At 34.6% G+C, this 26502-nt stretch overlaps 1 protein-coding gene and 1 non-coding gene across 2 annotated transcripts in view; both read left to right on the forward strand.

Moving 5' to 3' along the window:
- The window catches only part of Brr2 (U5 small nuclear ribonucleoprotein l(3)72Ab), an 85768-nt gene that overhangs the window by 8368 nt on the left and 50898 nt on the right, over positions 1–26502 (forward strand). The window contains exons 5-13 of the mRNA XM_069833805.1: positions 102–253; positions 2691–2937; positions 7421–7753; positions 10364–10557; positions 13360–13515; positions 14814–14984; positions 16932–17102; positions 23434–23614; positions 25113–25228. Of these exons, the coding sequence (XP_069689906.1) occupies positions 102–253; positions 2691–2937; positions 7421–7753; positions 10364–10557; positions 13360–13515; positions 14814–14984; positions 16932–17102; positions 23434–23614; positions 25113–25228 (1721 nt within the window). The remainder of the gene's footprint in view (positions 1–101; positions 254–2690; positions 2938–7420; positions 7754–10363; positions 10558–13359; positions 13516–14813; positions 14985–16931; positions 17103–23433; positions 23615–25112; positions 25229–26502) is intronic.
- Positions 21502–21574, forward strand: TRNAR-GCG (transfer RNA arginine (anticodon GCG)). The gene has a single exon. It is a non-coding gene; the product is annotated as a tRNA-Arg (tRNA).

A 26502-nucleotide genomic window follows, 5' to 3' on the forward strand; every position in this document is an offset into this window, starting at 1 on the left:
TGACGACTGATATGTGGAATTAGTAAAAAAGAAAAAAGCGGTAGATATCTTTTTTATTCTTAATGTCTCATGTTATTCAGTTTCTTTTTTCTTTATTTCAGATGAGAATATTGACGAAACATATGGAATCAATGTACAGTTCGAAGAATCAGAAGAGGAAGATGATGAAGATATGTATGGAGAAGTAAGAGAAGAAGAAGATGAAGAAGAAGGAGAAGAAGCGAAGTTAGATGGTGCTATTCATGCAGAAAATGTAAGTAACGTTTAAGCATACAACACATAATAAAGTACAGCTATTCTATTTGCTGTCATTATACATTGGCGATTCACAAAGAAAGTTCGTAACTTTATGCCAGACGTCTCAATATGGCCTTCTCGGAGCACTTCCTCCTCTCTCTCTCTTTTTTTAATGTAAGAGTGGAACAAGATGCAGGAGCAGTTCGTGTATCTCCGGATTACGCAACATTTGAATAGACATTTCCAACCATTACGATGTAATGGTCAGTCATTGTGTTGATCTCTGAGGAAAGAACATCCTTATTACTACAAATGTATGAACAAATAAAATCTTTCATAATGAAAGTAAAATTGGAGTCGCAAGTTTCGTGGGTAACAGTTACCACTTTATTAAAATCTAAAATTGTTACCTAATTTGAATCAAGATCATTGTAACAAATATAGTGAAGTACTGAAGAACTTGAGAAAAGAATTTGAGACTAATTTAAGATTTGAATAGTTCTAATTTAAAATACTTGTTCGTGAATTCCTACTATGTTTTCGTTATTTTTTAATGATTGAAAACATTACAAAACATATTATTCAACTTTTATTGTAGTGAATATATTAATATTGACATATAATAAGAATATGTACTTTAATAACCAACAAGTTTAGCTATAATTGAATTATCATTTAATTAAATTTTATTTTATTAAATATATAAATTTATTGCAAACTATCTAAGAAATTTCTTTTGAAAACAACCGTCTATTGTGCCGTGCATATTAAGTACAACTCAAAAGTGCAGCTTTGTAGCATTTCTCCTATGACAGTTACAATTTAGCTCGCTCACACTTGTAACATGAATTAACAATTGGCTATCTTTGTGTATTGAGCTTATCTCCTCAGCTGACTACGCTGTCTAAACTTCTTCTCTATAACAACTCTATGCATTGGCCTTAAGATGCCTGGTTTAGGATATGATTTTTTAAACAACTTTGAGTAAAAACAGTTCATATGATCATGGGTCCAATTTTGAACAGTTAAGAAGCTACGGCTATTTTAGTCTACAAAAGTAACTGTGCTTTCACTGTTCCAAATCACGTGTAAAGATTGACAATCAGAAAATTTACACTATATGTTCACAGCTACATAATGTACATAGTGTTAATGTAGTAAGAGATGATGCATACAGTAGATTTTCGTACGAGAGTTGTTAGAAAAGTTCATAGCCTAACATAAAAATTTAAACTAGGATTATTCTGGAACAATCTTTATTTCTCAACATAATCCCCTCTGAGATTCACACACTTGGTCTATTGGTGCTGCAATGCTGCTATACCCTCCTTGTACACAGATTCCTTAAGGTCTGCATGCAAGAAAGTTTTCTGTTGCTGCGATAACCTCTTCATTTGTCGAAAATTTCCCCTAGCCAAGTGAGTTTTGAGCTTTGGAAAAAGAAAGAAGTCTGAGAGTGCGAGATGTGGTGAGTAAGGAGGGTGCAGCAACAATTTGAACCATAATTCATGTAGTTTAGCAACTGCAATTGCAGACATGTGAGCAGGTACATTGTAGTGATGAAACAACATTTTCTTCTTATCCATGCCCGACCTCTTCTCGCGAATTTTCCCTTTCAATTACTGCAGGAGATTTGAATAATACTTATTCTCTGGTTATTGTTCTCCTCTTTGCTAGATAGTCAATCATGATTATCCCCTTAGAATTTCAGAACACAGACGCCATGACTTTCCCACCCGATTAAACAGCTTTTGCTTTCTTTGGTGGCAGAGAATCACTGTGTTTTCATTGTTTCGACTGTTGTTTTGTCTCTGGTATGTAATAGTGGATCCAGGTTTCATCAGTGGTCACAAACCACCTCAAACAATCGGGTGTATTTTTCTCGAATCGAGTCAGACAGACAAGTTTTCGAAATTTGACATCAGATGAACTTTTGTTCCAGTGTTAACAAATGCGTAAACCACTTTGCAAGGACCTTGAATATGCACAAGACATTGACTAAGATGTGATGCACCTGTTCAGTTGAGATATGCATAAACTCGCTAATTTCCCACACTTTCAGTCGACGTCATTCAAAGCCATGTCGTGTATTTTTTCTACAATTTCTTCACTCGTTGCTGTTATTGGACGTTCACTGCAAGGTTCGTCTTCCACTTTCTCTCGACCATGTTAAAATAGTGCCGCCCATTTTTTCGCAGTCGAAAACTCTGAAGCATATTCCTGCAGTGTAGCACTGTGTTGTAAAATGATCACTAACAATAGTGGCATTGTTGACACGCTTTCAATGCTATCTGTGTGTCAGGCCACGAACTTTTCAAGCGCATCTCATATATGAACATGTGAAAAGTTAAGCTACTTCACAGTTTTCTTCACTGTAGAAAAACGATTATTTGCTGTAGCTAAACTCTTTATAGTAGGCTATATTGGTTGAATTATTATTTTTCTGTTAACAGTTGGGAGGTGCAGAGGAAATGAAGAAGGAGAAGTCACTTCATCCTTTGGATATTGATGCATATTGGCTACAACGTAGACTTTCCAAGTTCTATGATGATGCAATGGTGTCCCAAGCAAAAGCTGCAGAAGTACTGTCTGTACTCAGGGATGCAGGAGATGACAGAGACTGCGAGAACCAGCTAGTTCTGCTGCTTGGTTATGATTGTTTCGACTTCATCAAACTCCTCAAGAAGCACAGACATATGAGTGAGTATGAGTAGTTAAAAGACTGTTTTAATGCCACTGATCTCAAACCATGTTTGAATAGTAATTTTTTTGTTATCAATACTATTATGAGGTGTGTGTGTGTATCCAATGTCTACCTACTTCACTTGCGTGATTCGGGTTCTGCATATTGCGGATAAATGGCAGGACTGTGATCCATTTTCAAGTTGCACACCACTTCGGCAGGCCATGGTGTGCATGATGCGCATCTGTGAAGAGTTATGTTGTGTACTAAGTGAGTGTATGTGTAAGTATAGTGTAGGGAATGAGTGATGATGAGGACGAGGCAGGGAGAAGGGGAAACCTGGTGCAGGTACATAGCCTACTTCTTTCAAATAGCACCAAGGAGGCCGCCAGACTTAACATCCCCATCCGATGGACCAGTCACTATGAAGTGACAAATGTTATCGCACAAACAGTAATAAAAGAACACTAGTGATGATAAACAATATGAGGTACCTGTGGCATTACAATCTTGCCTAACCTCACTAAATAATATATTAGCTTACTCTACTGTAAAACGAGTCATTCAAGAAAGATTGATACTGGCATTTGTTATATTCGCTATGGTGTCACTTTTCTCCAGAAAACAAGTCATATGTGAATGCAGAAACTGAATTGCTGGATTACGTTTAAGCCAACCATTGTTTACAAGGACAATCATAAGCGTCAATGATGACATAAACTGAAGTGCCAACGTGAACATAATAATAGCGATAAATGAAAACACCCGTAAAAAAGTTTGACATCACACCTTGTATTCGTCCATCACTGTTATCATTGTATATGTCCAGCAAACATATCATGATAAAGATCACAGGTTCGAATCTCAATGATTGCAGTCAAAGTCTGTCTTAAAAGATGGGGAGGGCCCATGTAAAACAATCAGTGTAATGGCATGAATGGATGCTGACGAGGTTTCAGTTAACTGCACTTCCAACCATTTTATTCCTTAAAACATATTGATGAAAAATAGTTAAATTTTAAGTTCAAATGCTCTGAATTTCTCATAAAATTAAAGAATATATTAGGCACTCTCATTTGCAAAAACAATATATTGCATAATGTAAATAATACTATATGAATTGCTAGATCAGATGTGTACATCTACATCCATAACAGTGAAGGGATTAATTGTGGTTCAAATGGTGTTCACTCTTATAATTACAAACAAAAGTATGCCATGCATAATGTTACAAGTATCGAAAATACGTATAATGAGTGGGTGGTGGTGAAATATCACGGAGGTGTACTTTTAAGTCTCGTTAAAGTAGAATTGCAACAGATTTTTAAGCAAATCTAGAAATCATGCACAAAATAGTTGCAAGTGTAAAGCAGAGGATCAATTAAGTGAGGAACCCAGCAAGACAGTATGACATGAGTTAAGTGCAGTAGAAAATAGGCCACTTATTTGAATTTGACAGCCATTGTGAATTTTCGAATGGCTCCACACAGAAAAAGAAGAAAATCTCTTCCCTTCCAAAAATTGGCACTTTGTCAAAATAAAATACGATTTTATGCACCTAAAATGTGTTTTTAACCACTCAAACTACAAACTATAAAAATGCAGTTAATTAGTAACCTTTGAACATTACGATATACACTGACAAAAACAGCAAAATAATTATTGTGGTTAGAAACTTTGTTTGTTATGTCTTAAATTATGAATAATTGTTAATGAATCCATTAGCTTCATTGCTCTATGGCTATTTAAATTAACACATAATTCATAACTGGCATTGCAATATGTAACAAGATTTCTCTCTAAATTTTCTGTTGTGAAACTTTGCCTTTCCTTAGAAAGTCATTTCATAAGCAGGAAAAGATCTTACCAAGTATACCTAAGTAATGTGTGTATATTTAAATCTAGCAACATTTGGCTTGCTGATTTCTTTAGAGTGAAATACAGCCTCCCCATTCATCACATTCGTACTGTCTGCTGAAGTGTCTACAAGATCAGTCACTTTCCAGGAATTTCTTCATTCCTACAACAAAAATAATTACAAAGGTCTTTGAACCAAAGCAAATCCACTCACCCCATGATATTCAAAGCTTTCTCTTTCATTGCTACACAAAAAAATTAAAAACATATTAACAATATGTATGGGTATGTATGTATATAATGCCTACCCACTTCACATTGTGTAATTCGGATTCCGCATATTGCGGATAGATGGCAGGACTGTGACCCATTTTCTAGTTGCACACCACTTCAGTGGGCCATACTGTACTTGATGTGTATCTGTGGAGAGTTATGTTGTGTACTGGGGTGAGTGTATGCGTAAGTGTAGTATATGGGATGAGTGATGATGAGGAAGGGAGGAGTGGAAACCCGGTGCCAGTATGTAACCTACTTCTGTTGAATAGCACCAAGAGTGCTGTCAAGCTTGTAGCTGATTGAGATGACTGGGACATGTGTAAGAATACCAGAATCCTAGTCCCGAGAATAGAAATTTTACATGAAAATTTCTGACCTCGCCGGGGATCGAACCTGAGCCATCTAGTCTAGAGGTAGACATGCTACCACAGAGCTAACTTGATGGAAACAATATTGAAATAGGCATTTTAGGCACCATAAAACTCCTTTCAAATGTTCATATTTTATATAAAACGTGAAGGTATTTGACTAGTTTTAATTTATTCCTATAGAAGGAAAATAGGCATTTAACCTGAAATCTGGGGTCTAGTTATTATATCTGAAGTTCGCAAGTTCAAATCTGGCTGAAAATTATGAATTTTTAAGGGAAAGAAGAGTTTTTAGCACATCTTTCTTTGAAAGAAAAGCAAGGTTTCGAGAACAGTGTCTTAGATATGGACATACAAAATAGTCCTGCCTCTGCATGAAAGAAATCTAGACAGTGTTTACCAGATAATTCTTGTCCACATCATCTTCATCTATCCTTCGATAAAGAGTAGTGACTTATGCCATACAGACTCCACTCTCTTCAGAAATGAAATTCTGTATACTGCTGCCAACTTAGTAAAGTTCAGAAGTAATTTGTTGTTTAGTCAACTGTCTGAAAATAGGTCTGAACCTCACAAATAATACAATAATGAACCACTTATGAGGCAACTAGGCCAGGAGATAATGGGATAAGGTGGCCAGTTCCTTTCCCCCTCCATTGCATATATCGCTGATTAGCTACATATTACACTAATCAGACGTCAGATGTATACAAACAATTTAGAGACATTATTATAACATGAGGTGAGAAAACAGTGGGTGACTTGATTTCTTCTCGTATATAGTTTTTTAGTTCAGGTATAGATTGAGGATTTTTCCTATAAACCCTACCGTTCAGTGTTCCCCATAAATAAAAATCACAGGGTATTAGGTCTGGGCTTCGTGGAGCCCACAAATTGTTACTTATTAGTCTTTTACCAAAAATACGCTGTAATTCCTTCATTGACATATACACATGTTCACGCAATGAGAATTTATTGGTTGACATTACCTAAATACACAATAACCACTAGACTTTATACACTAACTCTGTCAAACGAATCATCAAAAGAAGATCAACCACAATTACAATATTAAGATATTAGCAGAAAGTGGAAATACCAAATGGAAAAATTTGTTGGAAAACACTACTGGTAGTCTAATCCCTGAACTTCCTCGTAAATCTGCTGTTGCTATGTTCAGGCTACTCACTGGCCATGATTGTTTAAGTAAACATCTCCACAGAATCGGTATACTGACTTCACCAAATTGTCTGTTATGCTGTCAGGATCAGTAAATGGATATGGATCATCTGGCCAAGCTGTACAGCCCTTCAAATAGCTCAAGACATCACATCGAAATACTGGGAAGCACGAAGGAGGACTTCATTGTTAAATCAAGAGCATTAGATACATACATACATACACTAACTTTGTACACTTGAAGAATCAAGACTTTCGTAACACGACTTGTGACTATAATGAATGCCATATGACGACTGAGGATCTACTACACCACATCTCTAATATTCGTGCATTGCAGACCGCGCAGGAAGTGGGCCACCAAAACCCGCCGTTTTCTCGCCTCACATCATAATGTTTCTGTTGACGTACCGTACATATCAGCCAGAACCTCAGTCAGAGACTGAAGTAACTTAATAGACAATAATTGGGGGTGTTAACAACCAACCGTGTTACAGGATTGTTTTAACTCAGTGTTAGGCTGTATTCAAAATTAAGACCTGAAGGCTTATTTTCTTCAACTTCACTCTGCTGTAAAAACGCATAAGAAAAAGATTGAATAAACTGAGCATTAGCAACCAATTGTTGTATATTACATGTACTCAGAAACACACACAGACGTACAGAACCTGTATGCATGAGGTGTGCTTTCAAGTTTGGTATTTTGTAATGTTTGCATGTAACTTCATAATGGCTGCCAACCATAAATATAAAGTGGAAAAATAGACTTGCTTTACTATAGTAGTAATGGTAATAATATTATAATTTTTGTTTTCCACAGTTCTGTACTGCACTTTGTTAGCCTCTTCTCAGAGTGAATCAGAACGTCAGAAGATTCGTGACAAGATGAATGAAGATTCTTCTCTGGCTCGTATACTGAGACAGCTAGATACAGGCAAGGGTGAAGATGATGGTGGAGGAGAAGATGGAGGGATAGCAAGAGCATCACGACGTAAAGAGCAGGCAGAAGATGGAATAGATGGTGCTGGTGGCCAGGTTCCAGGCTCCAGACAGCTCTTAGACCTAGAGGACCTTACTTTTACACAGGGTTCCCACTTCATGGCTAATAAACGCTGTCAACTGCCTGATGGCTCCTTCAGAAAACAAAGGAAAGGTGAGGAAAGTTCTATGGAAATACTGTAATCACAATCACTATTTTATATCAGGTATAGTTATCACTCGAAATTGCACATCCAAATTTAATACTTTTGCAGAAAAACTCGAGTAAAGTTGTAATATTTGAAGATTGGATGTAGAAAGCTGTAAATGCCAAAAAGAAAAACTTTAGAAAATAACTTGCTTTCTTGTGCAACTAGTAATGTAATATCATGCATTTTGCATATATATGGAAGAAGCTACGTTTAAATAAAATTACAATGGGACTTGTCCTCTTTTCTTACTGGATTGAAATAGGCACATGGACTCTATTTTGGAAAAACTAATTTTCTAAGATATTGGCACTTACAGAAATTTTTATGTCCAGTCTTCATTTCAAAATTAAAAGGCATATTTTGACTTTTAAATTGATTTAAAGGCTGAGGAAAGAACGTGGCTTGTACACTGCAATATAGAAACTGTATCATATATTTCTGAGAATGCTTAACTTGAATGAATCTGATTGTCTTATGTCACACGGTTTAAAGTACCGTAGTATAGTAAAACTTTATTTATATGTTTTCACACTAATATGTTTTTTTTCTGAAGTCCCAGCAAAACTCCTATATTTTCCATTAAGTTGTATGCTTTTCGTTTAAATGTTTTTCACACTTATAGGATTGTATTTTAAACCCCAAGAGGTACAAAACTTCATTTATATGTTCTAATTCTCGAAATTAGGTTTGCCATGAAAATGTAAAAATGCGAAAATACCGTATTTATGCCATCGAATATAATTCATTCATTCATAGTGTTCTGCCCAAGGGCAGTTCTTTCACTGCAAACCCAGCATTCTTCAGTCCTTCCTATTTTCTGCCTTCCTCTTTGTCTCCTCATATGATTCATATATCTTAATGTTGTCTCTCATTTGATATCCTCTTCTGCCCTGAACTCTTTTCCTATTCACCATTTCTTCCAGGCAGTTTCTTCTCAACCAGTGACCCAGCCAACGAATATAATGTGCAAAAAAATAATGTGCTCACCAATTTTTTATCCTAAAATCAGGGAAAAAACTGGCGAATATAATGCTTACCTGTGCTAAAAACCACTCAAGATTAAAATTATATTATCAGGACAGGTTATAAAAGCACTCCCTTACCTCTAGCTATACATCACATTCATCCTCATTTGCAGTGTCAGAACTGGAACTTCCGGTCAACAGGTCTGGGTTGGTTTCAGAACATTGATTGACAATGAGTAACGTCATGCTACTCTTTCGTCAGTAAGTAAATTCGTAAATTCTTTTAGTTTAATTAAAGACGCACAATTGTTGAGAGTTGTATTCATAAAGTCTCATAATAAAATAAAAATTTTGTCATTCTAATAGTTAAAAATATTATTCTTGTTAGTGATTGTTGTCAAAAATGGATAAGAAATTACGAATGAAAAGTGCGCAAAAGACGAGAAAACACGAAATCGCAGTGGCCGTTTCTGTTAGCTGTTTCCCACCATATTTCGTAGCATAAATATGCCTAGTTAATTTTAATTTGTTCGAGTGCGAATATAATGTGCAGCCCTGTTTTCAAGATGACATATTATCAAAAAAGGTGAGTATTATAATTACATAAATACAGTACAATATGTGTTCATTGTTAAGATATGGCCGTCTTTGAAATTTCTGGAAATTCGAAGCTGCCCATTCTTGTCTCCGCATGTGATAGCTTCAGTAAATTGGTTATGTGCCAGTGGGAGATTCAGTTCAGAGAGGGAAGAGAAGTATGTGCAAAGGGAAGAAATGAAACATTTTAAATAATGAGAATCCAGGTCCAAAGCTGTGACTGTACCAAATACAACTATCCTAACACCCCTCCAAACTGAAAATATTTTGACAGTAGACTCAACCTGATATAACGAGAAGATAGCTGATTGGTTTTTTAATTCCAGTCAGTGGAAAGAAGAAGAAATGTGTTTGTAACTTTTTTTTTTGGTAAAATAATTGCATGTTATGAATTATTAATGCTATTTCAGATGTAATTAAATGCCATTTTAGTTATACTTTTTTTTCCTTCAGACCCCAGTAAAATGGATAAATGAAGTTCTGCTGTATTTTAAGATTCGACATTCACTAAAATATGCTAGGTATCTTAATATAGAATTGCAAAATTTTCTATGGTAATAGGTTATTTAATATTATTTGTCTGTACTTCTTATTTCCCATAACTAACTATAAAACAAATATTTCATATAAAAGGTTCTGTTGGCTATAGTATGTTTGGTTCAGACAGTGGTGAATATCGTTATTATGTATATTTTTTTTGTTCATTCCTGTGAACTAAGTGTGCTTAAATGCGACAGGTTCATGTCAGTAGATTTACTGGCATGTAAAAGAACTCCTTTGGGACAAAATTCTGGCATACCGGCAATGCTGATGTAATCTTGTCGGTTGCGAGCATCATTAAATAAATCATAATTATTATTATTCCTGTGAACTATTATCTGGACCAATAAATTTTTTAAATAATGTGTAGAAATAACTGACATTTTAATTACAGTATTAAGATATCTAACAGAATGAACTGTAGCTTTGGCAAATTTTCATTGAAGATTCAACTAAATGTATATCTTTTAGGTTATGAAGAAGTTCATGTTCCTGCATTGAAAGCAAAGCCGTTTGCACCAGATGAAAGCTTGCATGCCATTGAGAAGCTTCCAAAATATGTGCAGCCAGCATTTGAAGACTTCAAGACTCTTAATAGGATACAGAGCAGATTGTACAAGGCTGCCTTGGACTCTGATGAGAATCTTCTTCTTTGTGCCCCTACTGTGAGTAAAAATTACATTATTTTTCAAATGTACTATCATTGAAATAGAAAGTTCATTGACTTTCATGAATGACAAAGATTATATAAAGGAATTACGTTTACTTAAGCTGTACTCAAGATTGAAGATCTAAAAGCCTTCAAATAACGTTAAAGAAGGAATTCTGTTTCATGTACAGTATAGTGATAATTTGAAACCTAGTGCAGTGAAACCTCAATCCATCGTTTTTTTGGGGAACAGGGAATAAAAACGATAAATACAGGAAAATGATAATACTGGGAAACCTTAAAAATTACTGTAATTAGGTGTATAATAAACGCAACAGAGTTATGAAGGTATTCTACTGTTCCCTAGATAATTTAAGAAGGAATACCCACACAATCGATCCACTTAGTTTTTAGCAATAATCATAATATAAAATCATAATGGACGTTTCTCATAATATTTTATTCTTGTTTGTAAACTTGCGATAAAAATCTATTGTTAGCTTAAATAGGGTATAAAATGAACAACCAAATGGTTAGTGATTACACTGAAGGCACTTTTATTAGAACATTATGTACACTATTTCTTGCAAAAAAAATCTGCAATTAGCTTCTGTTTCGTGCACATTTCACGTCTGAATTCTATAGTGAATTTCTGATAAGAATGATACAGAAGTAAACAGAAAGGTGGAGTTTTACCGCTTCCCACACCATTGTACCAAGTCATGTGTGTGATGAGGACGACGTATGCATTAGAAATTAGTTCGCTATTCCTTACGAGACTGTTGGTCGTTACTGATAATTTAGACAAAAATGAAATTATGTGGAAATCATAAACCTAGATTCATAATACATTCAGAATGCTGATATGTGTTACCACAAATTCATTCCCATAAAATTAATATTACTGTTTAAAGTAGGCGGGCTTCCATTAGCCCATACTGTTGCATTACATGCAACTAGAACCTGCGTCACAAATTAGGCCTCTATCATATCGCATGAAAATAATGCCGAAACTTGTCTAGTTCTTTAGTAACCTTACAAAGATACTATATCTAAGCATATAAACATGTGCTGAACATAAACAATGTACAGAAACACTTGCCACTGTGGAGATTGGCGACTATGTTGTAGCACAGCTGACTCTAAACAAGTTGCAGCATTAAGACGACAAATCTCGTTAGGTAAGATGACTGCATAATGTATTCCATAATAATACTGTATCAAGTGTTTATACACCTCACACTATTCTTGTGCGGAAAAATATGATTAATCAATAAGTTATTATAAAATTGCATTTCTTTTCAGAATCTAATATACCTGTCTTCATAGTATAGATCACACACATAGTAACTAATTTCCGCATTAACAGACTATACCAAACGCATGTGGAGAGTTTCCATTCTGCACTAAGATTACGAATCATGTCACATATTGTGGCACATAATACATTTTACATTTCTCCGCGAAGTTTGACACAGTCTCTGAATCGCAGTCTTCTTCATCCTCTTGCTTCAAAGATAATAATGAAGAGCAATATGACGATAATGGGAACAATGCATTGAGGTTCTACTGTACAATAAAACCTCATGGGACCCATTTTACTCCTCCCCTCCCTGTCTTATGGCCAGGTTCCCTCTTTCATAGCTGTGATTAAATGTAAATGTTGTTGCATGTATTAAGGTGAATGACTGTGTTTGTCACATAACCCTTTTAAGAACATTTATTTTGTTTACACTTTCTTTTTCATTGAGAAATACTGAATTGTTGCCTAGAACTGTATTGTAGGAAGAAATTGTTCTGTTTTCGGTTAATAATAAAGACTAAAGGCTTGTAGTTGATGGATTTAGAGCAGATGAATGACTTAAGGTCGCTGCCTGTTCATAGAAGATAATATAATATTGATTAATATTCTTATGAATACAAGGCAGTTCATCACATTTTAATAAAATTCTAACAACTGTTAGTGGACAGTCGAGGAAGAATTCCCATTTGAAATAGCTGATGTATCCCATGAGCTTGTTTATTTTCAAATTCATGATATTGTATGTATAACCTATAAAACATTAAAATTACATAATCCACAAGTATAATCGTGGTTTTAATTGAAGCTGCTTTGAGAGAAAAGTGCAAGGAGTGCTTTTATTGTCGTCGTTCCATTAACTCCTTGTATGTTCACTCACTCTCAATCAAATAAATAGTCATTTCCATTTGAATAGAGCTTCAACGGGGGGGGGGGGGGGGGGGCACAAAACAAATTGAAACATTTGAAATATTTTGCATTGAATTTAATGATTTCCTGGTTTCGCTTTAGTTTTCTTATAATATAGGCTCATGTTATGCTTCTACAGGCCTTAAATCAAGGAACCAGAAGAAAATTGACAATATTTTATTAAATTCAGGTTCTGTTGAGTACATTTTCACTATTTAGATTGATATTTTAATTAGACTTCACGTATTAAAAGAGTGGAAAGAGAGAGAATCTAATTGTTAAATATTGGATCCTCATTTCGACATTGTAGTGTGGATTATGAACCAGCATTCGTAGATAGAGAATTTGCGTTACATGATTAAAATGGCACAAGGCCATCACATTTAAAACACAAAACAAGGAATGATCATAAGTCTTCATTGCTTGCCAGAAATCAAACATATACCCATTGGATCTATAGCTAGAAACACTAAAATTGTTTGACACACAGTAGAAATGTCTTGTAAATGTGCAGTATTTATTTTTACAATTGCAAATTAATTAGGAGGTTCAGAATGAACGAAGTCGTATGTAATTGTATATGAAGTAACATTCTTTTTTATCTTTCAGGGAGCTGGTAAAACGAATGTGGCTTTACTGTGTATGTTACGTGAAATTGGAAAGCATATTAATGCTGATGGCACAATAAATGCTGATGAATTCAAGATTATTTATGTGGCTCCAATGAGATCTCTCGTACAGGAAATGGTGGGAAATTTTAGTAAGGTAAGTTGGTTCAGTAAGGAATGTTGTTAGTTTTTGTTTCCAAACAGCACTGATCAAATTTCTAACTACGAAATGTGGAGAGAATCTCAAAGAGTCAATATATGGAGAAAATAACGTATCTCTCAGTTCCTAGGCATTTTCATGTTTGTTAAATAAGGTAGGCAATTATTACATTGAATGAAGATTTATAGAAACCAATTTTGTGTGTCTATATAAATTTTAAAGAAGAGAAAGACGACCATATAAAGGATAGCTTCTATGAGGAATTGGAACACACTTTTCATCAGTTATCTAGATATCACATGAAAATTTTATTGGGAGATTTCAATGCTCAAGTAGGACAGGAGGATATTTTTAAACCAACTATTGGAAAAGAGAACCTAAATATAACTAGTAATGATAATGGAGTTAGGTTAGTCAACTTTGCCACGTCAAAAAAAGTAATTGTTATTATTGTTATCAAATACTTGGCTCTGGCAATGAAGCTATTAGCTCTCTCGCTCTCCAGTATCTCTCTGTGATGGATCCAACAGGTAGTGCTTCACAGATTTGAAGATGTTCTTCAGCCATTTCCTCTTCTTTGTTGCACAGGGGACAACTTGGATTTGTATAGATACCCAATTTGTTTAGATGTTTTGCTAAATAATCATGTTCTGTAATTAGTCTAAATTTTGCTACTGCCATTTTATGGGGTGTTTGTGGAATGATTTCTGGTTTATTGATTAAAATATTCCATTTTAGATATGAAAAGTATATTCTTAATTTTACTTGGAGTTAATTTGGAGCTTTTTTTTTTTTTTGCAAGGAGATCAGCAGTTTCATTGCCAGCAATTCCACAATGTGCAGGTATCCATTTCTGTAACTTGCGAAGTTGTTGGCATTCCTGAATTTGGATTATCATAATTTTAAATTTAATTGTCAAAAGTACAACATTCCCTCATAAGAATATACATAAATATACTTGGTTATATTCTTCACCTGATATAGTTAGGAATATCAAATCCAGACATTTCAAATAGGCAGGGCATGTAGCACGTATGGATGAAGGCAGGGCATGTAGCACATATGGACGAATCCAGAAATACATATAGCTGGGAGGCCGAAGGGAAAAAGACCTTTGGGGAGGCCAATAATATTAAATTGGATTTGAAGGAGGTGGGATATGATGTTAGAGACTGGATTGATCTTGCTCAGGATAAGGACTGATGGCGGGCTTATATGAGTGCGGCAATGAACCTCCAGGTCCTTTAAAGCCATTTGTAAGTACGTATATAAATTTTAATGTTTTTAATTTTCAGAGACTGAGTTCTTACAACCTGACAGTGTCAGAATTGACAGGGGATCATCAGCTGACAAGGGAACAAATTCAAGCTACACAAATCATTGTATGTACACCAGAAAAATGGGACATTATTACCAGGAAAGGTGGCGAGAAAACTTTCACACAACTTGTTCGCCTAATCATTATTGTAAGTATTGGTGAGACTAGAAGGTGATGGATAAAAGTAAACACTCATTTGGTACAATTTTAAATATATGTGGGTTTATTACCGTCAGAGTTTCTTATCAAGAACTGCTTAATTTCTTGTTTAAGGTTACGTACTTTCCTTCTAGTAGGTTATTAATTCTCTCAGTGCAAGTGCAAGTTGTATAAGCAGTGTCACTATAACTGCCTAAAGCTTTACTTAATTGTAAGTGAAGGTCATATAGTTTACTATTTAAGTTATTCTTCTTCAGATATTGGAGTTTAATCTCATTCTTTACTCTGTATATCTGTGAAAAGTGTTTAGTTCTTTGTGCTGCTAAGGATTTGTTACATAATGACATCATTAGCATATTTAGAAATGACGCCCAGTGAAAGACATTGTTTATTAAACCAGATATTAGCTTTAGTTGTTAATAATTTAGTTTTTATGTTCATAAAGGTATTCAGTATTTTTGCCTGACTGGCGTTTAACAATTTCAAAGGCATGTTGGGTCCGATAAGTGTAGTTAATACAATTTTAAATATTTTCAAAGGCATTCCTTTGAAACTCAGTTGATAGTAAAATTTGTCTTTTTTTTTTTTTTCTCTCTCAAGAAATTCTAGTGTGAGATGCTGCATTGCTATTGGTAGTTAATTAAATTAGATTTTATGTGGTTTTGTATCAACTTCTTACCAACATGTACATAAAGTCCTTTCTCAAACTTAATTTCAAATATAGTTCTTGATTATTCAGCAATTTTCATTATCTGCTTGTAGATTACCACATTTACCCATGTAATAGACGCACTTTTTTATAACAAAAACTAGGGTGCGTCTTTTATGTGAGGAAAAAATTTTAGTGGAAAAAAAAAAAAAGAAAAGAAACACACATTAAAAGTGCACCAGCCCGAATTCTGAAATAATCGATGGAATACGTAATGATATATGGGCCGTGACTAATTTACAGTATATATCATGCAATTCTAACTTTCAGATAAAGCTCCCTGTAAAGCAGACTTGAATAATTTCAAGGAAAAAAAATTGTTCCTGGGCTGAGTATTGATCCCGGCACCTCTGACTGATTGCACCAGCACTCTACTAAGTACCCAGGAACTCCACCCAACACAGTCTCAATTTTTCGCCTTACATCCAAACCCCTTGAGTGGGCTGATGAGATGCCAGAAACCCATCCGAGGTGTGTGGATATAAGGGGAAAAATTGAGACGGTGGTGAGTGGAGTTCAAGGGTAGCTCAGTCAGTAGAGTGCTAGTGCATTCAGCCAGAGGTCCCGGGATCGATACCCGGCCCCAGGACAATTTTTTCCCTTGAAATTATTTAATTTATATATCGATTGCGTCACATTTAAGACTATTGATAGAGTTAGCAGCAGTTGTATAAACAGATGATAACTTGCAGCAATGAATATAGCAACAATAAGACAAGACACTTTATTGTTATTATTAACACTAGCCTTACCTCATTCACTGGTATCATGCATTGTTGTTTAAAAACTTGAATTTAAATATAAGTAGTGCATCCAATCTTACGACTTTCGATATTATTAAAACGATCATTTGTTTAAAGTGAGATGTGTCTATTATGCGGGTTTTTTTTTTTTTTTTTTACGCGAAAAATTGGGGTATGTCCATTATGCGGGGGCGTCTATTACAGGGGTAAATACGGTATATCCTGTCCCATCTAGACCATATGTTCTGTATTCATTGTATTATTATTATTATTAGTATTATTATTATTATTATTATTTAATTTTTTAAGCATACAAATTTGAAAACTTTACATAGACATACAGTATAATACTGGAGATTTATTCACTTTCTTGGAGCTCAAACCATAAATAAGAGCTCGTACCTAAAGCATTATTTTAAAATTATAGGCTATGCAGTGATTATGACGAGAAGGATTAATGCAGATTGTCTATTTTAATTCATAGGATGAAGTCCATTTGCTTCATGATGAGAGAGGACCTGTACTCGAAGCTCTGGTTGCAAGAACCATTCGCAACATTGAGACAACTCAGGAGGATGTCCGACTTGTGGGTCTCAGTGCTACTTTGCCCAACTACCAAGATGTGGCTACCTTCCTGAGAATCAAAGCAGAAACAGTAAGTACAAACTTCAAACTGGCATTACATTTTATTTAATGCCAGTTTGAAGTTTTGACTCTCCACAAGTTCAGCCATTCAATTAACTTTGCTACAAAGTGCACAGAAAATATTGTAATGCTGCAAAAATACCGGTTTCGAGATTTTTATTTAGATATACATTTTGAAATAACTACTGAAGCTTTCCTGGCAACGTGATAATTCGAAATTTTCTCGGGCTTCCAGCCAGGTCATAAGTTGGTGATCCATCAACTTATGACCTGGCTGGAAGCCCGAGAAAATTTCGAATTATACATTTTGAAGATGATCTTTGATGGTACTGTATAGTATTACTGTATTTATCTGAAGATTCAAGTATAGAGTGATAGATTTGTAGGCCAGAATAATCCTAAGTGCAGCTTCCATTGTATGAGAAGTAAAACGTTTGTAAAAGTGGGTTTATGTTGCCTAAAAGTTCCATTTATTCATGAATTAAGATTAATAAAGGTAAGATTCCATGTCTGGGTCAGCACTTGGAAATTACCAGAGCAATTCGAAATTGATCTGGGATTGCCTACAAAATCTTGCAAAACAAAAACACAACAAAGTGGGAGTGCCAGATAAGGGAGTAATAGGCAATGAGAGAGCAGACACCCTTGCAAGAAAAGGATCTGCTGAAATAGTTACTGGGCCTGAACCAGTATTTGACATTCCTGTCTCTAAATCCATTGCTGAGTGGAATGAATATAACCACAATCAGCACAGGATATATGTGGAAAGAAATCTCAACACTAAAAGAATGAAGAAGAAATCAACTTTAACACTTACTGTGGATCTCTGAAGATTAAATAGATACAAACTGAGATCTGCAGCAGGATTTCTAATGAGTCATTGTGGTCTGAGGAAACATCTGCACACAATGGGAATCCTCAAAGAAAACCCTCTCTGCAGACTGTGGAAGAAAGGATGAAACAGCCTCACACATACTTTTCAGATGTGAAGTATTTATTAGTCAGGCTTCTGGGAGTTATTAACACTGAGGAAGATCTTCCTAAAAATAATCTCGTGGACAGACTCTTGAACATAATGCGGGGTAAAGCTCTGTTCAGCTAGAAACAAATAAAAAAAGGAAATAATACAATAGATCATGAAGGTTTCAGTGTTAGGGAGTTATCACCTGATTCTATCTTTAAACATATCTAATCTAATGTCTGGGTCCATCATTACATCAATCTCAACCCTTGTTAGTACAAGAAAACGGTGAAAACATGTTATCAACAGTAATCTCACTAGACGTTTTGATTTATCTAGAGAAAATCAAAACTCGAGTGGGATTTAATTGACTATTACATGATTAGAAGAAAGTATATAAAGATTAGAAGTAACGAAGTACTCCATTACAATAAAATATTAATTGACTTATGAAAATACAACTGTCTTCAAATGTATTATTGTACCATCTCAACATTACAAATATTACGCTAGATGCATGCTAGATGGCAGTAGTGAGCAATGCCTTCTCGTCGGGAAGTTCTCGATCTATTATACACGATGGCAATGTTATTAGTCAAGAAGGCTTTGTTGATTCGGTTTCATTTTTATTAAAATGCAACATTCCACTTCAGTTATACGAATCCCAGTAATCAACGTCACTTGACAGATGATTTTCAATAAATCTTAATATTAAACAATCTCTGATACGTGACTATCCATAATATCATATAGCAGAAGCTATAACATAACCTAACTAATATACACAAGTGTTACAAAAGTTTTAATTAACGACGATTACATAAAAAATAAACATGAATAATTTTAAAAGGAATAATTATTGAATGTACAATTTTCACATTTGAATGTGGTTGGTGGTTCAATTGATGTTATATTGGACGTGTGCGTAATAGAAGTGGAACTCGTTGATTTAGGCCTACATGGTGTATTAAACTTATTCAGGATTTCCGAATGGTGCTCTTCATTTATTTGTAAATCGGATTTAAGAAGATGCATAGGTATGATCAGTGATTTTTATTAATTCTTGTTCTTGAATGCCAATGCGAGTCATATTTGAAACTGCTGTGCATCAACTGGAGTGGTTTGTAATTTTATATATTTATATATATATATATATATAAAATTACAAATTATATATATATATATATTTTTTTTTTTGACGTCCAGACCAGCGCAGTTTCAAATGTTGGCAATCAAAGAAACAAATGCTAGGGACGCGATAAAATTAAACAAATGCTAGGGACGCGATAAAATTAAACAAATGCTAGGGACGTGATAAAATTAAACAAATGCTAGGGACGCGATAAAATTGTGCGATAAGCAGCCATGATTGGTTGAAATACGTCCTTTCGTACTGTTTTATTGGTCAAAAGTAGTAAGACGTAGTAAGAGTGTAATAGTCACTTTAAAATATTTCACTGGCCCACTGTAGATCAGTGAGAATGTAAATGTTATACAACTGTTAAGTTGCAAATGGTATTTTGATTTATTTTCTTGAATTACTATTCAAAAGACATGCTACATAATTTGCTGTGCACCGAAATAAGATTATGAACTTTGATTTTCTAGATGAAAGGCATTCATTATAATTCCAAATGTAAGATATTTAACTTCACCTACACATTATACAATTTAAGTAGATACAGTGAAATCTCAGTATAACTTACATTAGAAAATCAAATATTTTGTACTTTATAATGAAAAGTACTTTATTCTGAAAACCATGTCTTTTGACCTACTGTTACCAGTTGTGATTAGAGTTTTTGTGCCACAGAACAAATTCAAACACACAAGTACATATATTCATATATGAGGCCTCGCCATCCTCATTGAATAATCAAGACTATATGTAGTCAACATTTAGATACCTATTATTCCGGCACCGGGAATCGAACCCAGGACCTCTCAGCTTTGCATGCTGAGCGCAAGTACACTTAAAGAATTATTGAACTTTACAATAAAACACTTAACACTTACTTACTTATTTACTTACTGGCTTTTAAAGAACCCGGAAGTTCACTGCTGCCCTCACATAAGCCCGCCATTGGTCCCTATCCTGAGCAAGGTTAATCCAGTCTCTATCATCATATCCCACCTCCCTCAAATCCATTTTAATATTATCTTCCCATCTACGTCTCGGCCTTCCCAAAGGTCTTTTTCCCTCTGGCCTCCCAACTAATACTCTATATGCATTTCTGGATTCGCCCATACATGCCCTGCCCATCATCCCTCTTATCCCCAAATATTTTCCTAAGCACCTTATTCTCAAACACCCTTAACCTATTTTCCTCTCTCGAAGTGAGAGTCCAAGTTTCACAACCATAAAGAACAACTGGTAATATAACTGTTTTATAAATTGTAACTTTCAGATTTTTTGACAGCAGACTGGATGATAAAAGCTTCTCAACCGAATAATAACAGGCATTTCCCAGATTTATTCTGTGTTTAATTTCCTCCCGAGTATCATTTATATTTGTTACTGTTGCTCCCAGGTATTTGAATTTTTCCACCTCTTCAAAAGATAAATTTCCAATTTTTATATTTCCATTTCGTACAATATTCTCGTCACGAGACATAATCATATACTTTGTATTTTCGGGATTTACTTCCAAACCTATCTCTTTACTTGCTTCAAGTAAAATTCCCGTGTTTTCCCTAATCGTTTGTGGATTTTCTCCTAACATATTCACATCATCCGCATAGACAAGCAGCTGATGTAACCTGTTCAATTCCAAGCCTTCTCTGTTATCCTGGACTTTCCTAATGGCATACTCTAGAGCAAAGTTAAAAAGTAAAGGTGATAGTGTATCTCCTTGCTTTAGCCCACAGTGAATTAGAAACACATCTGACAGAAACTGACCTATACGGACTCTGCTGTATGTTTCACTGAGACACATTTTAATTAATCGAACTAGTTTCTTGGGAATACCAAATTCAATAAGAATATCATATAAAACTTCTCTCTTAACCGAGTTATATGCCTTTTTGAAATCTAAACACTTGTCACTAACAGTTTAAAAAAATAAATAAATAAAAAAACTATATATAAAAACTTTCTTAAAGTAAGAACTAGGATGACCTGAAGAAATCACTTATTTTTGTTTGAAGTGTTTTTTCTAAGTAGTTCATTTTTCACAAATTGTTCTACTTCTGTCAAGCACATCAGAATTCTTTCTGGAACATTTTCAGTCTTTCCTAGGTAAACTTTAAGTTTGTCTACACACTTCCTTGCATCCACAGAAGAGATAGTTTCTACTGTAGCTCTTCTTTCTCCTGTTCTTGTTTCTTCTTCTTCTTCTTCTACTTCTTCTTCTTCTTCTTCTTCTTCTTCTTGTGGTGGTTGTATCATCATAGACTCCATAATTTCATTCTCTGATAGTTGCTGTGTTGTTTCTACTGTGGGGAGTCCACACCTGTGGAGTAACGGTCAGCGCGTCTGGCTGCGAAACCAGGTGGCCCGGGTTCGAGTCCCGGTAGGTGCAAGTTACCTGGTTGAGGTTTTTTCCGGGGTTTTCCCTCAACCCAATATGAGCAAATGCTGGGTAACTTTCAGCGCTGGACCCCGGACTCATTTCACCGGCATTATCACCTTCATGTCATTCAGACGCTAAATAACCTAGATGTTGATACAGCGTCGTAAAATAACCCAATAAAATAAAAAAATCTACTGTGGTATCAACTGAAACATTATCCTCAAAAGAGAGAGATGGAGGAATTTCCAATTTCTGTACTGCTTCTTCTCATACTTCATAGGCCTCTTCATTTTCCAAGTTGCTTGGAGCAGGGTGGCCAGAGTGTTGTTAGGTGAAGTTGCCATATTGAAGCATTACTGTAGCCCAATGTCGCCAATCCCTGAACATTCATGACTGCCTCTAAATGCTCATAATTAATAATATGTGCTTCAAATAAAAAAGTCTATATGCCTGTTAAACATACTTGAGACATATTTGTGTTACCAATTTTTAAGTTATTAAATATAGCCCTACCATATAACAGAACACATTTTATGAACTAAAATTAAGGGGAGATTTGTTGTTTTGTCAACTATCCAAAGACAGGTTTGAACCTCACCAATAGGGCATCACTTATGAGGGAACTAAACCAGGAGATAATGGGGTAAAATGGCCAATACAACAATTACATTGTGCATACCTCTTTTTAGAACTGCTCATCATCTGAGTCAGTTATATTGAAATCATTTTCTGCTTCTACTACTGTCATCTCCGGCATTTCCGACTGGGAAGTAGGCCTACCTGCAGTGACACAAATTGTCACTTTATAAATCAATGTCCATTTTTTAAGTGAATAACTTGAGAATGTCTTCCGATGGTTCAAAATTGTTGCAACATGTTCCTTGTATGCTTAGATTAAATGAATACGTACATGTAATATTGGCAATAACATCTGCATCGTCATTCGATTTCTTAATTTTGTCTTAACACTATTCATGATGAAAAACAGTCTTATTAATTACAGGAAGCAAAAGAACTCTGGTCTCTAATGTTGTGAGAGTGGTTTCTTTCTGCATAGGCCTATTTGTACCAAGTACAAAACCCCAGAACACTATGTTATGCAGAAGTGATATTCACAATACTGTCTCATTCCTTTTGCTATGCTATCAACAATTAAAACAATTCAAATTTAATCTTTCAAGTCTATGCATTCACTTATACTTACAATTAATTTATTATTAGAATCGTAATATTTTATGTTCTTGAAGGTTATGATATGAAGGGGACTGTAAAATAAAATATTATTATTATTATTATTATTATTATTATTATTATTATTATTATTATTATTATTATTATTATTAATGGATTTGAGGGAGGTGAATGTTTTTGATACACTCTTCAAGTATAATAATAATTAGGGCTCGGAAGTTGAAGACCTAAAAGTTAGTATTGCAACAGTATAGTTCAAGCTAAGAAAACATTCCCTCTATCTCAGGTAGAATCCTCGTTATCACTAGGTACTTTGTTATGCCTAGTGAACATTGACTCCGAAATCTATTCACAATTTTTCAACAATAAATGTAAACAAAAGGAAGATTACAGTACTCTCCCCACAGGTAACAAAATCTGTGGCGCGGTTTACACAAGAAACAATTCTTTTCATTTGATATACCATGTATTGAGCAAAGACTCTTTGAATTCCAAAGAAGTGTAAACCAGATGCTTACCTTACGTATTCTAACACACAACTAATTATTAATAATTATTAAAGATTTTTTGCAGCATCCCTGTACTTTCTGTTTGTATGAAGTACAAAATAAAAAAACTATATATAAAAAACTATATATATATATATATAAATTAATATTTTGTTTCTTCTTATATAGGGTCTGTTCTACTTCGACAATAGCTTCCGTCCAGTAGCACTAGAGCAGCAGTACATTGGTGTGACAGAAAAGAAGGCACTTAAACGGTTCCAAGTAATGAATGAAATTGTATATGAGAAAGTTATGGAACATGCAGGTCGCAACCAGGTGTTGGTATTCGTGCACTCACGCAAAGAAACAGGTAAGAACAGAACAGTAGGCCTATTATATTTTTCAGTATGTTTATGAATTTAAACTGGTCATGAACAGTCAATTCTTAAAGTGTTTGTATGTCTTCATTTCAAAAAGAAAAAAAACCAGAAGTGCTATGTAGTAATTTATAGATATTGATATATGAAAGGACTTGTCCCTGAAGGAGAAGGCTCCAGGCAAATTTACCAGCCGTATCTCGCCTACATTTTATGTTAAATTTCCTTGTCATTATCCCTGACTGCTATTCTGTTGTCGGTGATAACGAAATTTGTCTTACAGTTTACCTACATCAGGAATTAAATTCAACATTGCCATACTAACAGAATTCCAAGAATCTTCTTCAACAGGGCCATAAATGACTTCTTGACAGTGGGATGTCCCCAATACCTTCTGTTTCTATGTTGCCTTTCTTTAACAGATCCACACCCGTCAAAGATATGCTTTTCACTAACCAGGCAGCTAGAGAAATGTAATGCGGATTAAATACCAGATATGTTATTATGGACAGTTTGCGTGGTTTGGCCTCAGCAGCTTTGAAGGAGTCCACATATATAACTTCTATAAAATTGTGTATATATTTTTTGAACCCCACTATATATCTTATCAGTCTTATCACCTTTTAGCTCATTCAGTGACAGATGTCTAGAGGTAAGACTATAAAAACACGTAAAAAATTAACCATGCGAGTCGAATCTGAGATCTGAGTTCTGGTTTTTTCAAGAATAAGTTTTGAACTGGAAATTTTTTTCGAATCCTATCCTAATTTCAATAAATATATCAGAGACAACTTTGTTGGACATAACATTGATTTTTTAATTAATTAAACACAGTCTACAAGGCTCAAATTTTATTTCTGCCTAAAAGCAAAGTGTCTGAAAAGGAGGCTAGAAATTGCTGATATTGCTTAGTTTAATAAGTCAAATAAATATACACAATACAAACATTGTGCTAGCAACAGAACTCGAACTCATACCTCTAACCTCATTGTCATACATGTCACTATACCACAAAGCAGCTCTGTCAAAGAAGTTCAACTTCAGTGAGTTCCTTCTGGAAAGTACTATTGCTGAAACAACAGAATGACTTTACATTTGTCGTGTTATGAGCTGAACTCTAGCCAAATGGACTTCTCTGACCTCGAGAAAATACTCAGTTTTTTTTTTGGCCAACTGTTCGATTCTTCTGACCGAACAATCACGCAATCAATCCTTTGCATGAATTAAGAAATGCTATCATGTATAGCAGTTTCACTTTCAAATGGGACTAATACAAAATATGATATCATGAATATGTTTAATAATTTTTTGAATTACTGTATAGGTTTTATTATTGATTTTTATTATTTAGGTGTAGTATCGGACTTTTATATTGTTGTGAACATTTGTTTGCTAAAGTACATACTTTTCTTTTTCATCTTATGAGAATTAAAATCCAGGAGTTAATTTGTCACTGAAACTATTTATCTGATTGTTTGTTTATTTCTGTAGGGAAGACTGCTAGAGCAATTCGAGATATGTGCCTGGAGAAGGATACACTTGGACAGTTTCTGCGGGAAGGCTCAGCTTCTATGGAAGTTTTGAGAACTGAGGCTGAACAAGTGAAGGTTTGTTGTGAACAATTGATTAATTATTTTTAAGTTAGCATACTAAACTAATTTCTAGCTCTACAAATCCAGCCAGTTATACTTGCAGACACATATAGCTATGCTTTGGCATGTAAGTAGGAACCTGAATTTTTAACATCTATTTTCATCAAAATTATAATTCTATTTTTCTGAAACTAGCATCTATATTTTTTCCAAAGGAAACTTTGTACATTCTACTTTTACTTTCTCAAAAGATAACATTGTGAACAGTTCAGCATTTTGCTCTTTCACTTTACATTGTCTGCTTGAAACAACAGCACTATAGTGTGATAAAACACGTTCACTGTCAACGTTGTTTGTTGGTGTCCACAATACTTGCAAACAACATTCTGAAAATGCTTTATTCTCCAGCGTGGCAATTGCAGAATTTACAGAAAACTGTCTTAGCATCTGAAGCATAGAGTCTGAATGGAATAGTTGTTCACCCCATTTTATAAAATAGCACGTGTCTCATAAATTCAACCAACTCTGCCAATAAAACTAGAATAACTAGCTATCTAACCCTGCTGTGATCTCAAAAACAAATGACCAAGTGAACCGATGTGATACATTTTAGTCAAGCCCATATCGAATACAGAACTTGATAATCAATATTAAAATATGTATATCAATCATCTAATCTTCAGTATCAGTATATGAAATTTATTGAATCGAGCAGACAATAATTATAATTGATAAAGAGAGAATCAATCGACATGTTTTGAATATTTAAAAAGTGCCTTCAGTTTTTTCACTTGGAAAACAACATTTTACTGATAAATCACTGTTAAATAGCAATTTTAAATTGATTTCGCAATTTGACAGGAAATTCGCATTTTTCGTACTTTCAGTTCTGCTAGAAAATCATGCAAAATCACCGTACAGATGAAGTAAAATACTTTCTATCCCATCATTTAAAAATTGGCGGATTTCGCAAGGGTATTTATTTCTATTAAAGCATTTTTAAATTGCATAATGCTACAGTGAGAGATTTCAGATAGAGAACTTTGACTTATATCAACTTTTACTGTACTTGCAATAATTGGGAAAACAGATGCGTGTGATTAATATTACTTATGCACAGGAGATGAGGAAGAAAATTAATTGTGTCGAGAAATGGAATGCCATGAAGTATATGTTGTATGTTTTTGAAGTGGATTGATGAGGTTCAGAAATGGTTGGATATCTTTCTTCTTGAAATAACTATTAAGACTTCGTTATTTCCTAACCTTCTTTGTTTGATCAGAAAGCAT

This window comes from Periplaneta americana, chromosome 8 (genome assembly GCF_040183065.1).
Source record: "Periplaneta americana isolate PAMFEO1 chromosome 8, P.americana_PAMFEO1_priV1, whole genome shotgun sequence".
In the NCBI taxonomy this organism is placed as follows: Eukaryota; Metazoa; Arthropoda; class Insecta; order Blattodea; family Blattidae; genus Periplaneta; species Periplaneta americana.